The 19,194-nt window shown below is 38.9% G+C and overlaps 1 protein-coding gene across 2 annotated transcripts; it reads left to right on the top strand.

The window, feature by feature from the left end:
- The first annotated feature begins 1,459 nt into the window (after positions 1 to 1,459).
- On the top strand, positions 1,460 to 17,385 carry LOC124288560. 2 transcript variants are annotated; one of them, XM_046725114.1, is made up of 6 exons: positions 1,471 to 1,542; positions 1,817 to 2,024; positions 6,194 to 8,607; positions 9,920 to 10,907; positions 12,326 to 12,449; positions 14,992 to 17,385. In XM_046725114.1, the coding sequence occupies exons 3-6, from the start codon at positions 6,213 to 6,215 to the stop codon at positions 15,613 to 15,615; spliced, it is 4,131 nt and encodes a 1,376-aa protein (XP_046581070.1). In that variant the 5' UTR covers positions 1,471 to 1,542; positions 1,817 to 2,024; positions 6,194 to 6,212; the 3' UTR covers positions 15,616 to 17,385. The 2 variants fall into 2 exon arrangements, with proteins under 2 accessions (XP_046581068.1, XP_046581070.1); XM_046725112.1 differs by lacking the exon at positions 1,817 to 2,024 and having other exon boundaries at positions 1,460 to 1,542.
- Positions 17,386 to 19,194: the final 1,809 nt, after the last annotated feature.

The following is a 19,194-nucleotide window of genomic DNA, read 5'->3' as shown; positions in this document are numbered from 1 at the left end:
ATTAAATAAGGAAAATTATAATGTTATGGCATGGACAGTGGCATTAATTGTTACGGTAGTGACACAACAACGGTAATGACTTTTTGTTAATAGCCAGTTTTATATGGTTACTTTAAACTTAAGCTGATTTTATGAAGTTTGTTAGTCAGGCATATACTGTCACTACCGTAACGACCCTGTCACAGCTGCTTTCTTCTTTGTCAAAGCCGTTACACTACCCTGTCCTCGCCGTATAAAGAAAACACATACTTATATGCTTATTGAGTTTATTCATTTGGTGCAAAAATTCTATGTTAAATAAGATTCCACAACATTTGATATCGTTGAATTGAAAATATAGATACAAACAACATTAAACTAGAAAAATGTCACTGCCGTCACAAAATCTGTCCTTACCGTAACAAAACCCATGATAACAGCAGCGACAGTAACGGTAGGTAATTGGGGGGTTAAAAATAAATATAAACATATTTTTCCCAATTTTGTTACTGTAAAGTGTAGAATGACCTGAGATAAATTGGTTATCATAAACAAATTATTCATTTTGACGGGTACACGCATATAGCATTAATATGCTCGAAGTTTGAGAATGACTATATGTAGTATCCATCTTACTAATTGCTCCCTGGACTCTGTATATATACACTACTGTTCACTATATACATTATCCACCTGAAGAAGGGGCAAGAAACGTCGTGGTAACCAAATAATAAAATTTTTGTCCATAAAATTTGACTTGTATTACCGTGTAACTATATACATGTATTTTGTTATGAAACAAGACAAACCATTATTATTTTCTTCATTAATTTGTTTGTAAAACTAAACTTGCGTTTGAGTGAATGGTGAATAGATATACATATAATAGCGACACCAACTTCTCAATCACAAACCCTCTGAAATATTTTTGTAAACATTCTCAAGAAAGTATGATCGAGATCGAGGGGGGCAGTGGCGGATCCAGACTGGGGGAAGAGGGTCCCCCCCCCAAAAAAAAAAAAAAAAAAAAAAAAATGAAACTTGAAAATTTCTGGATCCGCCTGTGGGGGTCATCGACCACCACAATCTGAAGGTGTCGGAAGGTGCATGGTTCTGTGTCAGTGCACAAGAGCGGCCATATAGCTGGGCTATTGCTGAATGCGGCGTAAAACTACATAAACACACACCCTCAATGCACCAGTCGCGGCAGTGAAAGTTTAACACTGATTCTGTTTTTTAAATCTTTTTTTGTTTTGTGTGTATCGCAATAATTTTTGCCGATAGCTTTAGCGCAAGCTGAGGAGCGCAGAGGAAACCGGGACCCAGCTTAGGTACCGGTCTATGAAGCTGGTTCCCGGCTCCCCTTGCGTGCAACAACTTGTGCATATTGCGATATGCGAGACGGGACCTAGCTCACCGGTCTGCATGCTGACCGCATGGAACTCTGGGTTGAAATGTGAGGCTTTCCGGGGAGATAATTCAGAATGCTGCAACATGGAGACGCGCGTTATGGTTTAGATTCTACCCGCTGATTTTCTGAGTTGTTACTCGTTGCACCGAAAGGTGTGTGGTTTTACTCTATTATTTATATTGGATAGTACATTACAACGACACTAACAACAATAGTGGATTGATAGTGGGCAATCTAAACAACACCTATGAAGTCGGAAACGGCGTCAATGTCGCTTTTATTATTGATGTTCCATATATTTTGTTTGGTATAGATCTATCTGAGGAACACAAACACCACATTTTCATCCACAAAAGGGTGCAACAGCATTAAAGATCACAGCAACAAGATCTTTCATAGGAGCCATCCTAATTTCTGTTTATTTAGAAATCAGTCATCGGGTGTATTAATGCTGAAGAGGTCGTTGTCAGCACTGGCACCCAGGTGCATGTCTATACAGAAATGTACCCTATTTAAAGTCAAAATGCAGAGACGTACCGGTACCCTAAACGGTGGATGAGTCCACATTACGCAACCCAAAACCGAAACCGTATGCAAGCCTAGTTCCCGTTCAACTGATTGCGAGTGGAATTGGGTAAGACTTCCGCCTGTAACTTGAGTGTATCCCCCCTAAATTTTAACGATTACGAAAATATTCTTTGAGTGGCAATTTTAGAAGTTGGATATGTCTTTCAGTTTGTTCAGATACAATTAAATAAATATGTTAAAACTCATCCTTATCAGGTCATATGATTTTACTAGAATGAAATTAAAGGGAGATACGGGCTTAAGTCTTTCTGTAAGTCTATGGAAATTACGTCAAGTGTCCGAATACTTTTTGCACGGGTCTGTACATCTATTACAACCGTTTGAAAATTCTAATCAAGATAAATGACAATACAGAATGGACGTAGGGTACGTTCCTGTATTATGATTTTGATTTTGACAAGGGACCCAAGTAGGGTACCTTTGTGGCACAGAAACTACCTGGGATCCACATCTGACCCCTTCAGCTCCATGCCCAATCATTCAGCAAATAACATTAGAATTCTATTCAACAATTCCTGTGTTGAATACACAATGCCATTTAGAAAGTGGTCAAATTTTACACGTTATATTTGGGATTGCACATTCTCAGTACATTTTCAGCAGGTAGCCTATCAAACACAGGATGCACCTTTCCAGAGGAAGCTGGCCCATGACCTCCATCACAACTAACCCTAAGGATTGTAAAGGGGTGTTTGAAAGTTGGCCGATGAGACAAAATGTGTATTCATTGGTAATTGGACTATTCATGTGTTGTTATAATGAATCTAGTGGCCATAAAATTTCCTGGTCCCATGCTGAGATTTGAAAAATGGACCTTCTGATTCAGTCAGGAGTCTTGTCCATTTGACCAAAGAGGTTAACACTCTGAACAAGCTGACAAATAATAGCTCAGATCCAAACCTGTTGATGTTTTGTAACATATGTTATATTTGGGATTACACTTTCTTAGTCTAAGTACTAGAATCTGTACTTTACTAAGAAAGTGTAATCCCAAATATAACATATGTTACATTTGACCACTTTCTAAATGGCATTGTGTAATCATAGCTTGCGGTTGTGGGAGCTGTGCCAGTTTGCACTTATCAGACGAGTACACAAAGTGCAGTATAGACTACCAGTTGTCCGACTTCCATTTTTTGGGAAGTCGCGAAGGCTGAACAGGTTAGGCAGCTGACTTTGTGTGCTGGCGAGTAGGTGCCTGACTCTGAGGTTGTGGGTTCGAATCCCGGATGGACTCAACCCAACAAAAATACTAGAATCAGTACTTTACTAAGAAAGTGTAATTTCAAATATAACATGTTACATTTGACCACTTTCTAAATGGCATTTTGTAATCATAGCTTATGGTTGTGGGAGCTGTGCCAGTTTGCACTTATCAGAGGGGTACACAAAGTCCGCAGTCTAGACTACCAGTTGTCCGACTTCCTTTTTTTTTTTTAAGTCGCGGTGGCTGAACAGGTTAGGCGGCTGACTTTGTGTGCTGGCTCGTAGGTGCCTGATTCTGAGGGTGTGGGTTCGAATCCCGGATGGACTCAACCCAACAAAAGTACTAGAATATGTACTTCACTGAGAAAGTGTAATCCCAAATATAACATGTTACATTTGACCACTTTCTAAATGGCATTGTGTAATCACTGTTTATCTTTGTTGTTCTGGAGCTAATATTTTTCAGAGGTGACTTAAAGTATTTTCTGAATATTTTTTAATTTTGTAACCTGTCACTCAACAATCTCCAGGTAATATCAGTGAATGTCATAGAAATTTATAGTGTGTATGAATACACTTCAGTGTGTATGAGTCTTCCAGCAGATTGGGCACGATTGGATTTGGGTTATCACATGCTGGTAATCAAACATGTGCTTGAGTCAACCAAAGTATACAAGATACAAATCTCCATGGGTGTGGTGTGAACCTCATTTCATCAAACAACAAACTAACTGAAAGACTCACTGATGAAAGAAGCCTGTGTTTTTAGGTACCTGTATTATTAGTTTAGTGTGATTTGAACTTGCAGAAGATATTGTTGGTGAAAAGTATGATTCATGAATCTGTTTTTATTGCATATGTAGCATATTGATATTTATCTCAGTTATCCCATTTAAAGTCAACTTCACTTGAAGGTAACTGTAGAACATGACATACAACTGTCATATTCTTATTGATTTTAAATAGAATAACAGTAGAAACAGTGCTCTTTTCACAAAGTCAAGGTGCCTGTATGTCTTCACCTGGGTCCCAAGCTACAAAGCGCTCACAATGTTACGACCTGTCTAAACTCCATAGTTAATCATTGGCTTACGAATGTCAATTGTCATAGCGCTACAAATGTTTTGTGAATCGGACCCCGATATCATTTTGGCTTCATGACATTGTATGCAATTTTAAATATGACTGTTTAGGATTATCAGCTTGATATGATTATGGTATACTCATAACAATTAATTCAGTTGAGTAGGGTCATGATAGGAAATGCACATTTACAATCATTGAACTGTTTCTGTTTGATTGGAATTTTTCAGATAAATATGTCTACAAACAAAGTTCTGTATCATACAATCCAGTGATCCATGCAGTGGAGGTGATGAGGACCGGTTTATGATATTAAAAATATGATTTGTTGCCTGTGAGCATGAGTAGTATTTACCAAGAAGTCTTTGTTGCAAGCCTAAGTGATTGGAGGTTTGGATTGCTGATTAGAAATTGATAGAATACAAGACCTAGCCTCCCCCGATAATTTGTAACACTGTTAATTGACTGAATATGGCATAATGGTACTTAAGACACTGTTCACAATATTCCCAGACTGACTGTTCCTGCACAGTTTGACACTTGTCATAGGTTTGTTTTTGTAGTCATATGTGCATATATCATGCTTGTAAGAGTTGCTAAATTTGTAAGTTTAATTTGTGGAATCTTTCGAGTCATGTATAATTTTGTAACTGCCTATGTAATATGGTGTGCATGTCACTGGTATCCTTTATTGCTGTGGTATCCTAAAGATTTTCTCTTTTTTCAAATCTTGAAAAAGCTCTTTACTTAGCCATGATCAAGTGTGAACGCAAGTAATGTGCTATATATCCTAAATATCTGACCGCCTCCGTGGTGTAGTGGTTAGAGCGTCCGCCCGGAGAGCGGAAGGTCGCGGGTTCGATCCCCCGACCGCGTCATACCAAAAGACGTTAAAATATGGTACTTGTTGGTCCCTGCCTGGCGCTCGGCATTAATGGGTACAACAAGGACTGGTCGGCTCGGAGTCAGTATAATGTGCCTGAGTGGGGTATTCATGCTTCACTGCGGCATAGTATCTCAGTGGGCTAGCACTATAAAACCAGCTTCAGTCTGGGCTAGTACAAGCAGCCGCACATACACATACACACGCATGCGTGTCGTCATATGAGCGAAATATTCTCAAGTACGACGTTAAACCCAATTTCACCTCACCTCACCTAGACATCTTTTCTCCAACATTTTTGTTGCCCAAAGAGGAGGATGCTAGTTCCTTAAAGTGACTGATTAGTTTGATTTGTTTGTTGTTTAGTGTCACATTCTGCAATATTCCAGCTATGATATGACAGCGGTAATTGAATCATTAAGTCTGGACAGTCCAATGATTGACATCATGAGCATCAGTCTACCATGTCATGCATCAACCAAGTCAGCGAGCCTGACCACCCTATCCCATTACAGGGCTCGATTTAGTGCTTTGTTACTTGCACAGGTGCAACCCAATATTACAAAATGCAACCTAGTTACTAGTCTAAATTGCACCAGGTGCAACACAATTTTTGAGTGGGAAAACTCTGAGTAAAACATCTATATAATTCAGTAGCATATTTCTTACATTACATATTGCAATAAAAGCAGTGCATCTGGAATTTGGCTGGTGCAAGTAGGTTTTATCTTAGGTTGCACCTGGTGCAAGTAAGTTAACATCTCTTAAATCGAGCCCTGCATTAGTCAACTCCTACGACAAGCATCATGTAGCTGGAATATTGCTGAGTGCGGCATTAAATAATAAACAAATTTATGATAAATATTCTAGGTATTGTTCACTACTAACAGATTTTTAACATTTCTAATGATGGTCTTTCTAAAATCTCAGATGTTCATTTTCTCCACCACCATACACATAATCTTAAAGATGCTCCATGTATTAGAAAAATGCAACATTCCATTTACAAAACACTATACCTATTCTTTCCTTCGTCTCCTCAGGTGAACTCCAAGATCCATCATGTACTCAAAGTGTCAGTTTGACTATAGTGGCAGGGACATAGAAGAGCAAGATAGAAACCCTCAAGCGAGAGCTGTACAGAGCAGTAATGTTGACACTCCATCACAGTTCTCATATCCTAGCAGGACGATGTCTAACATTAACAGTACAGACAGATATAGACAGGGATATATGTTAGGTTTCGAGAAGCTTCCAGCAACGCCTACTTTGAATGCTTGGGGGCATCCTGTATCTCACATGGCTTCAGGAGGAAGGAGAACAGAGGAATTTGTTAAAGATAAAGTTTATGATGATAATCAGAAACAGTTTGGTCAGACTACTGGATTTGATTTAATGAACACCTCCGCAGCAGTTGGTCGGGGCAGGCCAGGCAGTATGGGTGAAACGGCAAATCATGGATTGAGGTCTTCCTTCAGGGATGAGTCATTTGGGTTAGATCAAGGTCAAGATTATTTGATTGGCCGAGGTAACATGGAAACAGATAGAACTAGAACAAGTAGTGGCAGGAATGGGACCACTGGCCTTGGGATGGAGATGGAAAGTAACAGGTTGACTAAGGAGCTGAGTTGGATGGGCCCTCCAGGCATGAACACAAGCAACAGCAGATTTGATCTGGAATCAAGACAAGATTTGATGAGAAATTCTGGAATGAAAACTCATGAAAACAGATTTGACAGGACAACTAGAGATTTTGCTTCACATTCTGGGCAAGAAACAGACAGAAGCAGATATGGCCAGGAATCAAGAGGTTTTGCTCCAGCTTCTGAATTGGAAATTGACAGAAGCAGGGTCCTTGACAGCAGAAGTAACATGTATCCAATGGTAGAACAAAGCATGGTACTGAATAAAGATGGCAGAGGTAGGATTAACAGTGAAAATCAAATTTATCCCACAAGTCGAATGAAGGAAGCTGACAGAAACAGATTTGGGCAGGAGTCAAGAGGTTTTGCTCCAGCTTCTGAATTGGAAATTGACAGAAGCAGGGTCCGTGACAGCAGAAGTAACATGTATCCAACGGAAGAACAAAGCATGGTATTGAATAAAGATGGCAGAGGTAGGATTAACAGCGAAAATCAAATTTATCCCACAAATAGAATGAAGGAACCTGACAGAAACAGATTTGGTCTGGAATCAAGAGGTTTTGCTCCAGCTTCTGAATTGGAAATTGACAGAAGCAGAGTCCGTGACAGCAGAAGTAACATGTATCCAATGGAAGAACAAAGCATGGTATTGAATAAAGATGGCAGAGGTAGGATTAACAGCGAAAATCAAATTTATCCCACAAATGGAATGAAGGAACCTGACAAAAACAGATTTGGTCTGGAATCAAGAGGTTTTGCTCCAGCTTCTGAATTGGAAATTGACAGAAGCAGGGTCCTTGACAGCAGAAGTAACATGTATCCAATGGTAGAACAAAGCATGGTATTGAATAAAGATGGCAGAGGTAGGATAAACAGTGAAAATCAAATTTATCCCACAAATCTAATGCAGGAACCTGACAGAAACAGATTTGGTCTGGAATCAAGAGGTTTGGCTACATATTCTCGATTGGAAATTGACAGAAGCAGAAATCTTGAAAATAGAAGTAACACATTGATCCCGATGGGGTCAGAAAGCATGGCATTGAATAATGATGTCAGAGATTTGCTAAACCGAGTAAATCAAGGTTATCCCTCAAATCTAATTTTGGGACCTGAAAGTGACATATTCAATGTACATGGTATCAGAACCTCCATTCTAATGGAAACGGAAAGAGCGAGACAGATTGGGAGTCAAAGTTATTCTTCAAATGTAAGGCTGGAGAGTGAAAGCGACAGAGTAAGTGAAGGCCTCAGACTTTCTCCAAGGAGATCAAGAAGCAGTGAGAGAGTCAGCGACAGACAGAGAGAGAGAAATACTGACAGTTCTGATCGCATTGCTACTGGAAGGAATATTTTTAATGAAAGTAGTAGATATCCAAAGAAGGACAGAAGGAGTGAGAGCAACAATTATGGAAGGTCATCTGGAAGACCATTCTCGGAGACAAAACGCAACAGGTTTCATGAAAATAGTAGCACATCGAGCCAAATGAAACGAGGATATGATAGGGAGAGTTCAAGGGAGAAGTCTAAACCAGACCATACAAGTACTGACTCAAGGTGTAAACCGTACCATAAGCAAAATTTTGAGTCGGGAAGAGGGAAATCAAATGCAAAAAAGGCTGCAGAAATCAACCCAAATGAGAGAACAGCTGACACAAGAAATGAAGGGAAAAAAAGAGTAAGTAGTAGGCATGATTCTGTCGAGGAGACGGAGACCAGCAATTCAAACAAAATGAGAAGGCTGGAGAGTCGACACACCACAAGTAAAACAGCCAGTGGCAGCAAGACTCAAAGTCAAAATAAACCAAGTGATGGTAAGTGTTTTCCAGGAATAAACATGTATTTTCTTTTTGTTTAAGCATATGGCTTGTAATGTAGAAAAATAGCATCAAAGTATATGTTGTCAGTGATGGGATCTTTGTGTTCTGTAGGGGCAGTGGGGTAGCCTAATAATTAAAGCACTCATTCAAGCTGAAGACCAAGGTTCGATTCCCCCCATTGGTGCAATGTGTGAAGCGCATTTCTGTCAGTGATCGAAATAGCCACGGGCCCACTAGCCCGTGTCTTGTGAAAATCCAGTCAGGCCAGTAAATCTTCAGTCACTGGCCCGACTGGCTAGTGAGTTTTCATTTTGTAAATACATGTATATCACTCTCTCCGACTTGTCAAGTTATAATACACTTTTGAATCATGCAAGATTATGGCCTGATAAAAATTTTCATCATATTAGCAGTTTAATGATGAAACCTGTGTCTACATTGAAATTTCGGGCCAGTGAATTATTTTGTGCACTAGTAACTTTCAGGCACATCTAGCCCGTCTGGTTGTCAAAATTTTCGAAACTATTTCGCACGCTGATTTCTGATGTCCCCGACCCGTGAAGATCCGGGTTAGAATTATTGATCTTCAGTAACCCATGCTTGTCGTATAAGGCGACTAACAGGATCAGGTGGTCAAGCTCGCTGACTTGGTTGACGCTTGTCATCATATTCCAAATGCGTAGACTGATGCTCATGCTGTTAATCACTGGATTGTCTGGTCCAGACTTGATTATTTACAGACCGCCACCATAGAGCTTGCAATGTTGCTGAGTGAGGCGTATAACTAAATAAACTCACTCACTCACTCACTGGTGTCCCTGCCATGATATTCATGGAATATAGCCAGAGCAGCGTAAAAGTAAACGAACTCACTCACTCAGCATTTCATAAAAGGATCCTGAGACCCTGTTTGTGACAATATATACTTTGATGCTATTTCTCTGCATTGCAAGCCCCACCGTTTTAATGTAGACAGGGTAACATGTAGAATGTAGGGGTTTAGTAATCATGGTAATACCAGGGCAGTTACAAGAGTATTAAGAATATACATGGTATGTGAGCATTTGGCAAGTGTTGTGCATATCTTGTGTTCATTATATATATTTACCATGTTTAGAAGCACATGAGGCTAGTAATCTCTTTAGGACATATCTCATTCCTGAAATAATCAAACTTTAAGACAATGCAGTTCACCATATTGATTGCCACCAGGCCTACTCACAGTAGTGTTTTCTACATGCTCTCACGTGTGCTTTTTCACCTAAACCCCTGAGTATGTGTTCAATCCTTTACTTCATTGATGAAGGTGCTGAGGAAGTGGAAAACCTTGACCTGTGTGGCAAGTTGAAGAAGCTGATCAACCATCTAAACGATTCCAGGAGTGGAGACGATAACCCTGCTGTTGAGTTGAACAATGCGGTTGATGCCTCAGCATGTCAACTACACCAGGAATACAAAGAAGAATCAGTAGAAGTTCCAGAGGGAGTCCCATTTTGTAAAGGAACTGTCACCCTTGATGGCCTCCTAATCGCTACTGTTACTGGGAAAGAACCCAAGCAAGTCAAGCGTAGGACATATGCCAAAGCAGTAGATTTTCTCACGAAAAGTCCTATGTCGGTTGTGATTGGTGGTGCTGCTGAAGATAAGTACAATTACTTTCTTTCAGCACATGATGTCTTGACCCAAAAGCATATCAAAATGCCAACTGCAGACACTCTACAGAAGCTTGAAAGGCTCATCAGCCTGGTGAAGAAAATACCAGAAGAAAGTGACGTTGTTGATGAGCTAATAATGGCCTTCAAAAGAGCCAACTTGCTTCTAACGTGTATCTTCAAGAGATCAGACTTTCTTGAGTGTGATCTTTACCTCAACTGCATCTATATCTGCTCAGCTGAAGGGCCCAATTGTGACATGGCTGAAGTCAATGCTTACACAGAAGCATTTACTGTGCTTTCAAACTGTTCAGCAGACACCGTCTTCAATGAATTCAAAAGAGTGACTTCGGAAGATGTGCAGGGAGTGTTTGAAGTTTGTGAGGTGTTTAAGGGCAAAAGGAACAAGATATTTTACAATTCAAATTTAATAAAGATCAGGGGCACAAGGAATAGTATAATGTTTCCACCTGTACCGGACTACAGAGAGTTTCCAAGAGATTGGCAGAACATGATTATCATAGAGCAGGACAAGTGGTCACCAAACCGCTTGAAAAGGGCATATGACATCCTTTCTGAATCTGCTGTAAAGAACTTCACATCATTGTATCGGAAGTTTTGGTCTCCATCAGACATCTGCCGGTAAGTTAGAAAAAAAGAGTGTTAAATGTGAAAGATCAGTTGATACTTCAGCATGTGGGGCTTTGGTCACAAGATGATTGTTAACTAGGCACTTTATCTATACTGAGCAAAACTGAAAACTTGATATTCAGAATTGAGGTTTTGTTACGCAATGCCCAATCCAGAACTTGAATACCAGCATTTCGTAGAAAATTCTGTATAAGAATTGCCGTATGTGGTTTAGCGTTGTCTTGCTGGAATGTCAGTCCAGGGCCATGTCTCTGCAGAAATGGAAGCAGGACAGGTTGCAAAATGTGATCCCTGTACTGGGCAGTATTAAAAGTTCCCTCGAACGACAACAAGGGGTGAAGGTACTTGTGTGCAAAACGAACCTCATACCATTATGCTGCTGCCACCAAATCTGTCCACTTCACGGATGCAGATTTGAGCGTGACGTTCACCTCGTCTGTGGTTCACTAGGCCCTGCAGTCAGCAAATCTCAATGTGAAATAAGATTCGTTGCTGAAGACAACCGAAATCCACTGTCTTTGACTGAACCTTATGGGTCTTGTGGCCCACACCTGTCAGTTGCGGCAATGAAGAGGCGTTAAAATTGGTCCATTATGAGGTCTTCGGATGCAAAGTCCAGCGGCACACAAGCAATTTCTGACAGTTTGTGCAGTTTTCCTTCCACCAAACTTCTCCCCACTTGTGGAAGTTGCAGCAACAAATCCGTTCTGAAGATGACGTAATTGTATTGCTTGATCTTCCTGGAGTGACGTCACATGTGACGCTCCCAGCCTTGGCGGTCGGAAACAGTTCCTTTTTGATGCACCCCAATCCTAAGATAATAGATTGTTTGTCGTGAGCAATTAAAGGCTCTTGCAACAGCGACCACAGACTGACCAGCATCAAGCCTCCCCATAGGACATTGACATTCTTGATTTGAAAAGCGATGCATTTCCACACAAAGATTAAAATGAAAAGTTTAGTTTGTTGTTTCAGCTCACATTCAATGTGTGTGTTCAGTTTAAGCAAACATGCACAGAATGACCTCAAGAATTTTCTTTTAACACATGCATTTCATGTTTTTCATCTTTATAGGCTACAAAGTCATGGTTTGCACATGACCTTACAATTTCAAGAATTAAGCATTCACACGGTTGTGATAAAAAATCAGTAAGACAAGAAATAAAATTGGTCTGACCTTAAACAAAAAGGAAAATGTCGAAATTTATCAGTGTCAATTATTCAATTTTGCTGAGTATATTTCCAAGTGCATGGTTTGAAAAAGAATCAAAATGTTCTTATAGAACTGAAAAAGGTAGTTAACACAATAAACTTAACTCTAATTCAGTTAGTCACCTAATACTAGCTGTACTATAGAGATAGATTCACTGACTCAAGATGATAGTTGTAATGTTGGTGTTTTTGTTTAGGTGTGAATTGTTCCTGCAAGGTGAAAAGCTGGCAGAGGCGAGTGCCAAGAACAGTTTTCACGCGTCTGCAACAGCAGCCGCCAAAATCCTCTACAAATTGTATCAGCATCAACCCGTGATCAAGGTATAAGATACTTTGTTAGACAAATATTGATGGAACATTTCATACATATAGAGTTTGTGGGTTTTTTTAATACAGGAAAAATTAACATCATGTTTGTTAATCAGTGTTTGAATTCTTAGCGAGGCATTAAGAAACACCATCGATGAAATTCTGTGTATTATTCCCTCTTCTAATTTTTCCCTCAGTTGAAACAAATTGTCAACACTTAGTCTGTCTCACAGTCCCTGAACCCCATCAGGGGCGGAAATAACTTTCAAATTGCTAGTGTACTCCGGTACATTGGCACGTGTAAAATAACTTGCCCTGATAATTTTTCCACTATACCGGCAGTTTTCTTGTTAATTCTTTAAGTAAACAACATAATTAACATTGGAAAGTCAAGTGGACACCGGTACAGTGTGATATACAAATTTGCTAGCCCGACAGAAAAAACCACTGGACTTGGACGTTGGGCAATGGGTTATTTTCACCCCTGCCCATTATTTTCCCTTGTGCCTATCGCTTTCTGCAATGCTAAAGCTCCAAATGAAGCAAGTCTAGATTTGTCCTAATTTCACTACTCACAGGGGCTCCTTTTCAATTTAAAAGGAATCATTTGTTTCTATCCAAATTATATATGCATAAATGTGTCTCCCTCATCAGTGACATGAAATATATAAAAAATATTCAGACTTAATATATTTTTTGTTCAAAGACAATAATCAACTGATATTTTTTTAATCAGGGCTCGATTTAAGAGATGTTAACCTACTTGCACCAAGTGCAAGCTAAGATAGAAACCTAGTTGCATCAGCCAAATTCCAATTGCACTGCTTTTATTGGAATATGTAATGAAAGAAATATGCTGTTGAATTATTTAGATGTTTCCAATCTCATCATAAAGCAACTAATCCCTGTTTTGTTTTTCCATTAAATTTGTAAGTCTTAAATTTTCTAGCATTGCATGTGGCTGGATTTATGTTTGTCTCTAATTTACATTTCAAGTCATCATCTGTAGCCTCAAAATGCCACACGCATCGGCAATGTCAATGGAATCCCTCTTGTTCATATTGGCATGTTTCTCAGTTTCCAAGTTTTGTTTACCACTTTGTCAGCTACTTCACTTGAGGAAAAATGTTATAATACTTGCCTGTTGTTTACTTTTTCTACCCATGGTTATTTTCATTCATGGTTTGAATAATCAAAATTGACAGCAGTCTTAGCTTTTCACACGACCATGTGCAATAAATCTGTCAGCTATCACTTAAAATGATGATGTAGTGTGTTAAAACATCAGAGGTTTCAGTGCACATAAACATATTTCTGTGACATAGTACCCATGAAACCATAGCAACACAGCCACACAGCTGATCCCTGTTAACGAGCTGTCATACGAGAGAGGTGCCCTAAAATATCAATGTTTCGGTGCCATGGCTATTCAACCTTTAGAAGAAAAAGGAGCTGACATAATTATACTTATGATGTTAGATTTATTGATTTATTTCTCAAAAATTGACTTGCACCTGGAGCAAGTTAGACTAATAACTAGGGTGCACGTTGTAATATTGGAATGCACCAGTGAAAGTATCAAAGCACTAAATCGAGCCCTGCTAATGATTATATCTCTATGATATATGTTGATAGCCAGCCCTAATAACAGTACATTATAGTTGATATCTGTCACTTATAATGAAAATCAGGTGTTGTTTGACTGCAACTGGAGGTGGTAACAAGGTTATTCATTGAGTTTTATAAAGTCAAAGTTGAAGTCAATGATGTTTATTGTACTTAAGGCCTCCGGCCCATATACAATAAATAGAAGTATACATACAGCACGTTACAGAAATTTCACAAAACAAATTACAGTTCAGATAAGATATTGCTTCTAAGGATAACGGTATGTTTTACATAAAGCACTATATCACCTATTACATTTTCATTTTTGGAGGATAGAATGGAAATAAAGGCAGCTGAAGGATATTTTAACTGATAATTGTTTGGGATATATTGTTTTCTTAAATCAGCATAATGTGGGCATACACATGCGAAGTGAATTTCATCCTCTACCACCGAGTTACATAATGGACATATCCTTAAACTTCTCTCTATTGAAACTTGTCTGTCTTTATTTACTGATGGGTCTAACAAGTCCAATCGAAACTTGACAATTGTGCGTCTGATATTTCTAGATGTTGATACAGATAGATATAGTTCTGGTTGAATTAAGCTTTTATATGATCTATACAATTGATAGCCCATTTTCTGGTGGCTCCCGCCGTGATATTGCTGGAATATTGCTAAAAGCGGTGTAAAACTAAACTCACTCACTCACTATACAATTGATATCTTGAACTATTGTCTAAACAGGAATGCCATTCTTGATAATACATGCTAACAGATTGTTCTTGAAGTAGGTTAATGTTATCAACTATTTGATTTAGCCACACAAATCCAAAGCCATGAGAAAATAAAAGATTTCTAATAAGAATTTTTTTTCAAAAATTTATGAAGATATGGTCCCTTTAAAGTTGTTGTAACTATAGCTGGCTGTATCTGGTTTCAGTTCTTCAGTGAGACAGATGATTCCAAGTCCTGGCACACGTATGAGTCAATCAAACAAAAAGCAGATAAGATGAAGGCCGAGAGTGAGGACTCAGATACAGATGACATCATCTCCATCAATTACTCTTTTGGTTACCCATATTCAAAGAAAACTATCCAGGAGGAACTCATGGGGGTGGATCAGGAGGAAGCAGATAAGGATGCCCCATCGTCAGATCGAGACAGGTTTGTGGGTGATAGTGACACACCATCGTCGACACTCCCAGTCAACAAATGGGTGAAAAAAGTGGTAGAGCAGATGATTGAGGATCATGCCGAAACCGAAACTTTGGAGGAACTCATTTTCGGACCTGGGTTTCCTTTGGGAGATCAAAGGCAGATCAAGATAACTGCCAACAGCCATGGTATTTACAGCACTAACAAGAAAACTCGAGATAAACGTAGCTTTGTCATTGTTTATCAGAAGCATCCACCAGAGAAGATGTTGAAAATCCTGGAGGCAAATGGAGGGAAATGTGGAAATTATGTTATTATACCAAAGAAAAATCTTCCAAGATTAAGAGATCTTCTGCCAGCCGATAAATTTGGAATCAGCATGGCCCTGAAACAAAGCCATCGGACATGATTTTGTAAGGAACAGATTATCAAGTTTGGATACCTCATGTATTTTATGATGAATTCTGTGTGAGAAAATAAACCTTACAGTCATGACATTAACAGTGATGTGTAACAAGCAGCTGTGACTTCAACAGTTTGTTTTCTGGCATGCCAACAGAATATTCTGACATTAACAGTGATGTGTAACAAGCAGCTGTGACTTCAACAGTTTGTTTTCTGGCATGCCAGCAGAATATTCTGACATTAACAGTGATGTGTAACAAGCAGCTGTGACATCAACAGTTTGTTTTCTAGCATGCCAACAGAATATTCTGAATTTAACAGTGATGTGTAACAAGCAGCTGTGACATCAACAGTTTCTTTTCTAGTATGCCAACAGAATATTCTGACATTAACAGTGATGTGTAACAAGCAGCTGTGACATCAACAGTTTGTTTTCTAGCATGCCAACAGAATATTCTGACACATTAACAGTGATGTGTAACAAGCAGCTGTGACTTCAACAGTTTGTTTTCTAGCATGCCAACAGAATATTCTAAGGCAACATCAAAGAATGTGTATTTTCTTGATTCATGTTGCCTGTTGTAAAGATTTTGGCATGAAGAATGGGGGAAGATGACGAAAAATGAAGCAAAACATGCCTCATTCGAATGGGCATCATCCATTTATTCATTGTAACAATTTGTTTTTGGCTTATTGCACATAAGAGGTGAGGAGGGATTCTTGATACATGTCAGCAATTATACAAATTCACTAAGAGTATTTTACCTTTAAAATGGTCATAAATTGCAGTGTATGAAATAAGCCCCAGACCCAGCCAGACATCAGGGCTGGTAACTTCAAAATGTTACCAGCCCAAAATGGATTAAACCAGACCAAACAATCTAAGGAAAATAACTAAATCTTTAGCTACGGTGAATAAGTTGATGAACCTGAGACATGTATTTACTGTCTAACAGTCTATTCACAACAGTCATTTTCAGAGAAATCCGACATGCAGTGCTTCGAGTTTAGGAACTCTGGGCAGCGATAGGTGTCGGTGTTTTAGTGATATTATATGTCAAGGCAGCGCATTGAGCTTGTGATATGATAGTTCAATGTTCAAACAGTAATTGTCAAGTCTAAATATAAGGCTCAATTTGAAAAAATAGATTTTAAGATATGGTGAGTTTACTCAGATGTATGGAACATGTCATCTGAAATTTTTGCCAGACCATTTGACTGGCTAGCTGTAGATTTAGACAGTCAGAAATCTAGCCCGTCTCGGACAGTCTGACAGGCCTTATTTCATAAAATTTAAATTGTTTATGGAATTACACTTGCGAGGACAGTGAAAAGTCATCTAATGTACACCTCATATTGACACTGAGCATGTTTCATGACACAGTCTGGGCAAAGGGGAAGAGGAAACTCACAACAATGGGATTTAATATGTGTATATGTTACAGTAAATGTGCCAAATCAGGAAATGTGTAAATTTCCTGGAATATTTAGGAAATGTGTACATTTCCTGATTCACTCAGTAAATGGCTGAGTGATGGCTGCTGTTTTCCTGGAACTGCACAAATTGTAGTCCACTCGGCCAGTCAGTGGTGTCATTTTCCGCTAACCAGGCAACTAACATATCCTTGATGTCACAGTTAAGACGTTCTACAGACCCCTGGCTTTGGGGATGACAAGGCTTGGCATTTACACATTTCCTGATTTGACACATTTACTGTAACATATATAAACAATATAGACACACACTATGGTGCAATATATGGATACAGGGATGTGCTTGTGTCTTATTGTGGAACTATTGATTTATACCTTCAAGTGGACTTCTTTCAGACCGAGGTAGGGGTGGCCTTGTATTTGAAACATACACTCATCACGGCAAAGACCCAGGTTCGATTTTCTACATGGGTAGAATTTGTGAAGCTTATTTATGGTGTTCCCTTCCGTGATATTGCTACTAGTGGCGTAAAAACATGTTTGCTATACAAAAATTTAGTCATACAAATATCTTTTTTTTGTTCTGTTCACAAACATACAGAAATACCTTAAACACAGAACCACAAAGCTAAAGAGAATGTTTTTAACTTTCTTATTTAAAGGATCTGGATGCATGGGGCTTTCTATTTGTTTTATCGATACTTCATTTGAAGTATAGGGCATGCGATTCGCCTATCATAACTCACTGAAAAACGATATGGCTGAGATATTGCCGATGTGACATTAAATATTAACTCGCTCACTGAAAAAAAAAGGATCATCACGGGTTAGAAGTGGTCTTCAGCAACCCATGCTTGTCATAAGAGGCGACTAACGGTCAGGCTTGCTAACTTACTTGACATGTGTCATCATATCCCAATTGTGTAGATCAATGCTCATGCTGTTTGATCACTGGATTGTCTGGTCCAGACACGATTATTTACAGACCGCCGCCTTAAGCTGGAATATTGCTGAGTGCTGCGTTAAACAACACCATCAATCAATCACAAAAAGTGCTACTGTGCCATCTTTCTTTCAAGAACTGAAATTACTTGTGATAATGTGAACATTTTTTAGAATATTTTCTTTTATTTGTAAATGAATCTTATGTCATAAATGATATCATTCCATTGAAATCATGTTACAGAGTAGTTTAATTTGCTTCATTTATTATTCCATGTTGTCGTTGTGCTATGCAAAGTTGTATCAGGTAATATCTGCTCATGACCTCTGAAGATCCAGGTAAGAATTGGTCTTCAGCAACCCATATTTGTCGTAAGTTGACTAACGGGATCAGGTGGTCAGGCTCGCTGACTTTTTTGACAGGATGTCATCATATCCCAAATGCGTAAATCGATGCTCCAGATGTTGATGACTTGATTGTCTAGTCCAGACTTGATTATTTACAGATGTACATCATATAGCTGGGATATTGCCAAGCGCTGGGTCAAACAACAAACAATATTTGCTCACACATCTTGTTGCCTCATAGGATATATATTTAATTTGCTTTTCAGTGATTATTATACTATTTCCTCTGAGTGAGTGAATTTGCTTTACTCCCCTTCGAGCAGGATTTCAGCTGTAAGACAGTGATTTGTATATTATCAAGTTTGGATATGTGATAGATATCTTGAGCATTGATCCAGGGAATCAGGATAGTGTTTCATAGAATCAAAAAAGTCAGTTAACCAACCCATCCATTTGGTTGCCTCTTTCAAGCACAGGATGCTGGGTCCTTCTGTTGTTACCGAGAATCCTCACAGGTTTCAGTTGTATCAAGGCATGTCAACTTTATGTGAGCAGAAAGTCTATAGTCCATTTGATTTCATTAAAGTTGAATAATTGCAACAAAACATATGAAATCAACAGACCGATTCTGATGATTTCTCTTAATTTTGGACACCCAAATAAATATGTTTAGCAAAGGATAATTATTTTGTTGTCATTTACCGCTATGTTTTACGATGGGGACCACTTGCTGGTAGAACAGCCAGGTAATCAACAAGATTTCAGTTTGACACATGCAACTCGAAAACCTGGCTGTTCTACCAGCAAGTGGTCTCCATCGTAAAAAATAGCGGTAAGTGACAACAAAATAATTCGTTAA

This window comes from Haliotis rubra, unplaced genomic scaffold (assembly GCF_003918875.1).
Source record: "Haliotis rubra isolate DU_JTF1 unplaced genomic scaffold, ASM391887v1 Scf42, whole genome shotgun sequence".
NCBI lineage: Eukaryota > Metazoa > Mollusca > Gastropoda > Lepetellida > Haliotidae > Haliotis > Haliotis rubra.
Note: the sequence above shows the minus strand (reverse complement) of the source record. Positions and strands in the feature narration are given on the sequence as shown.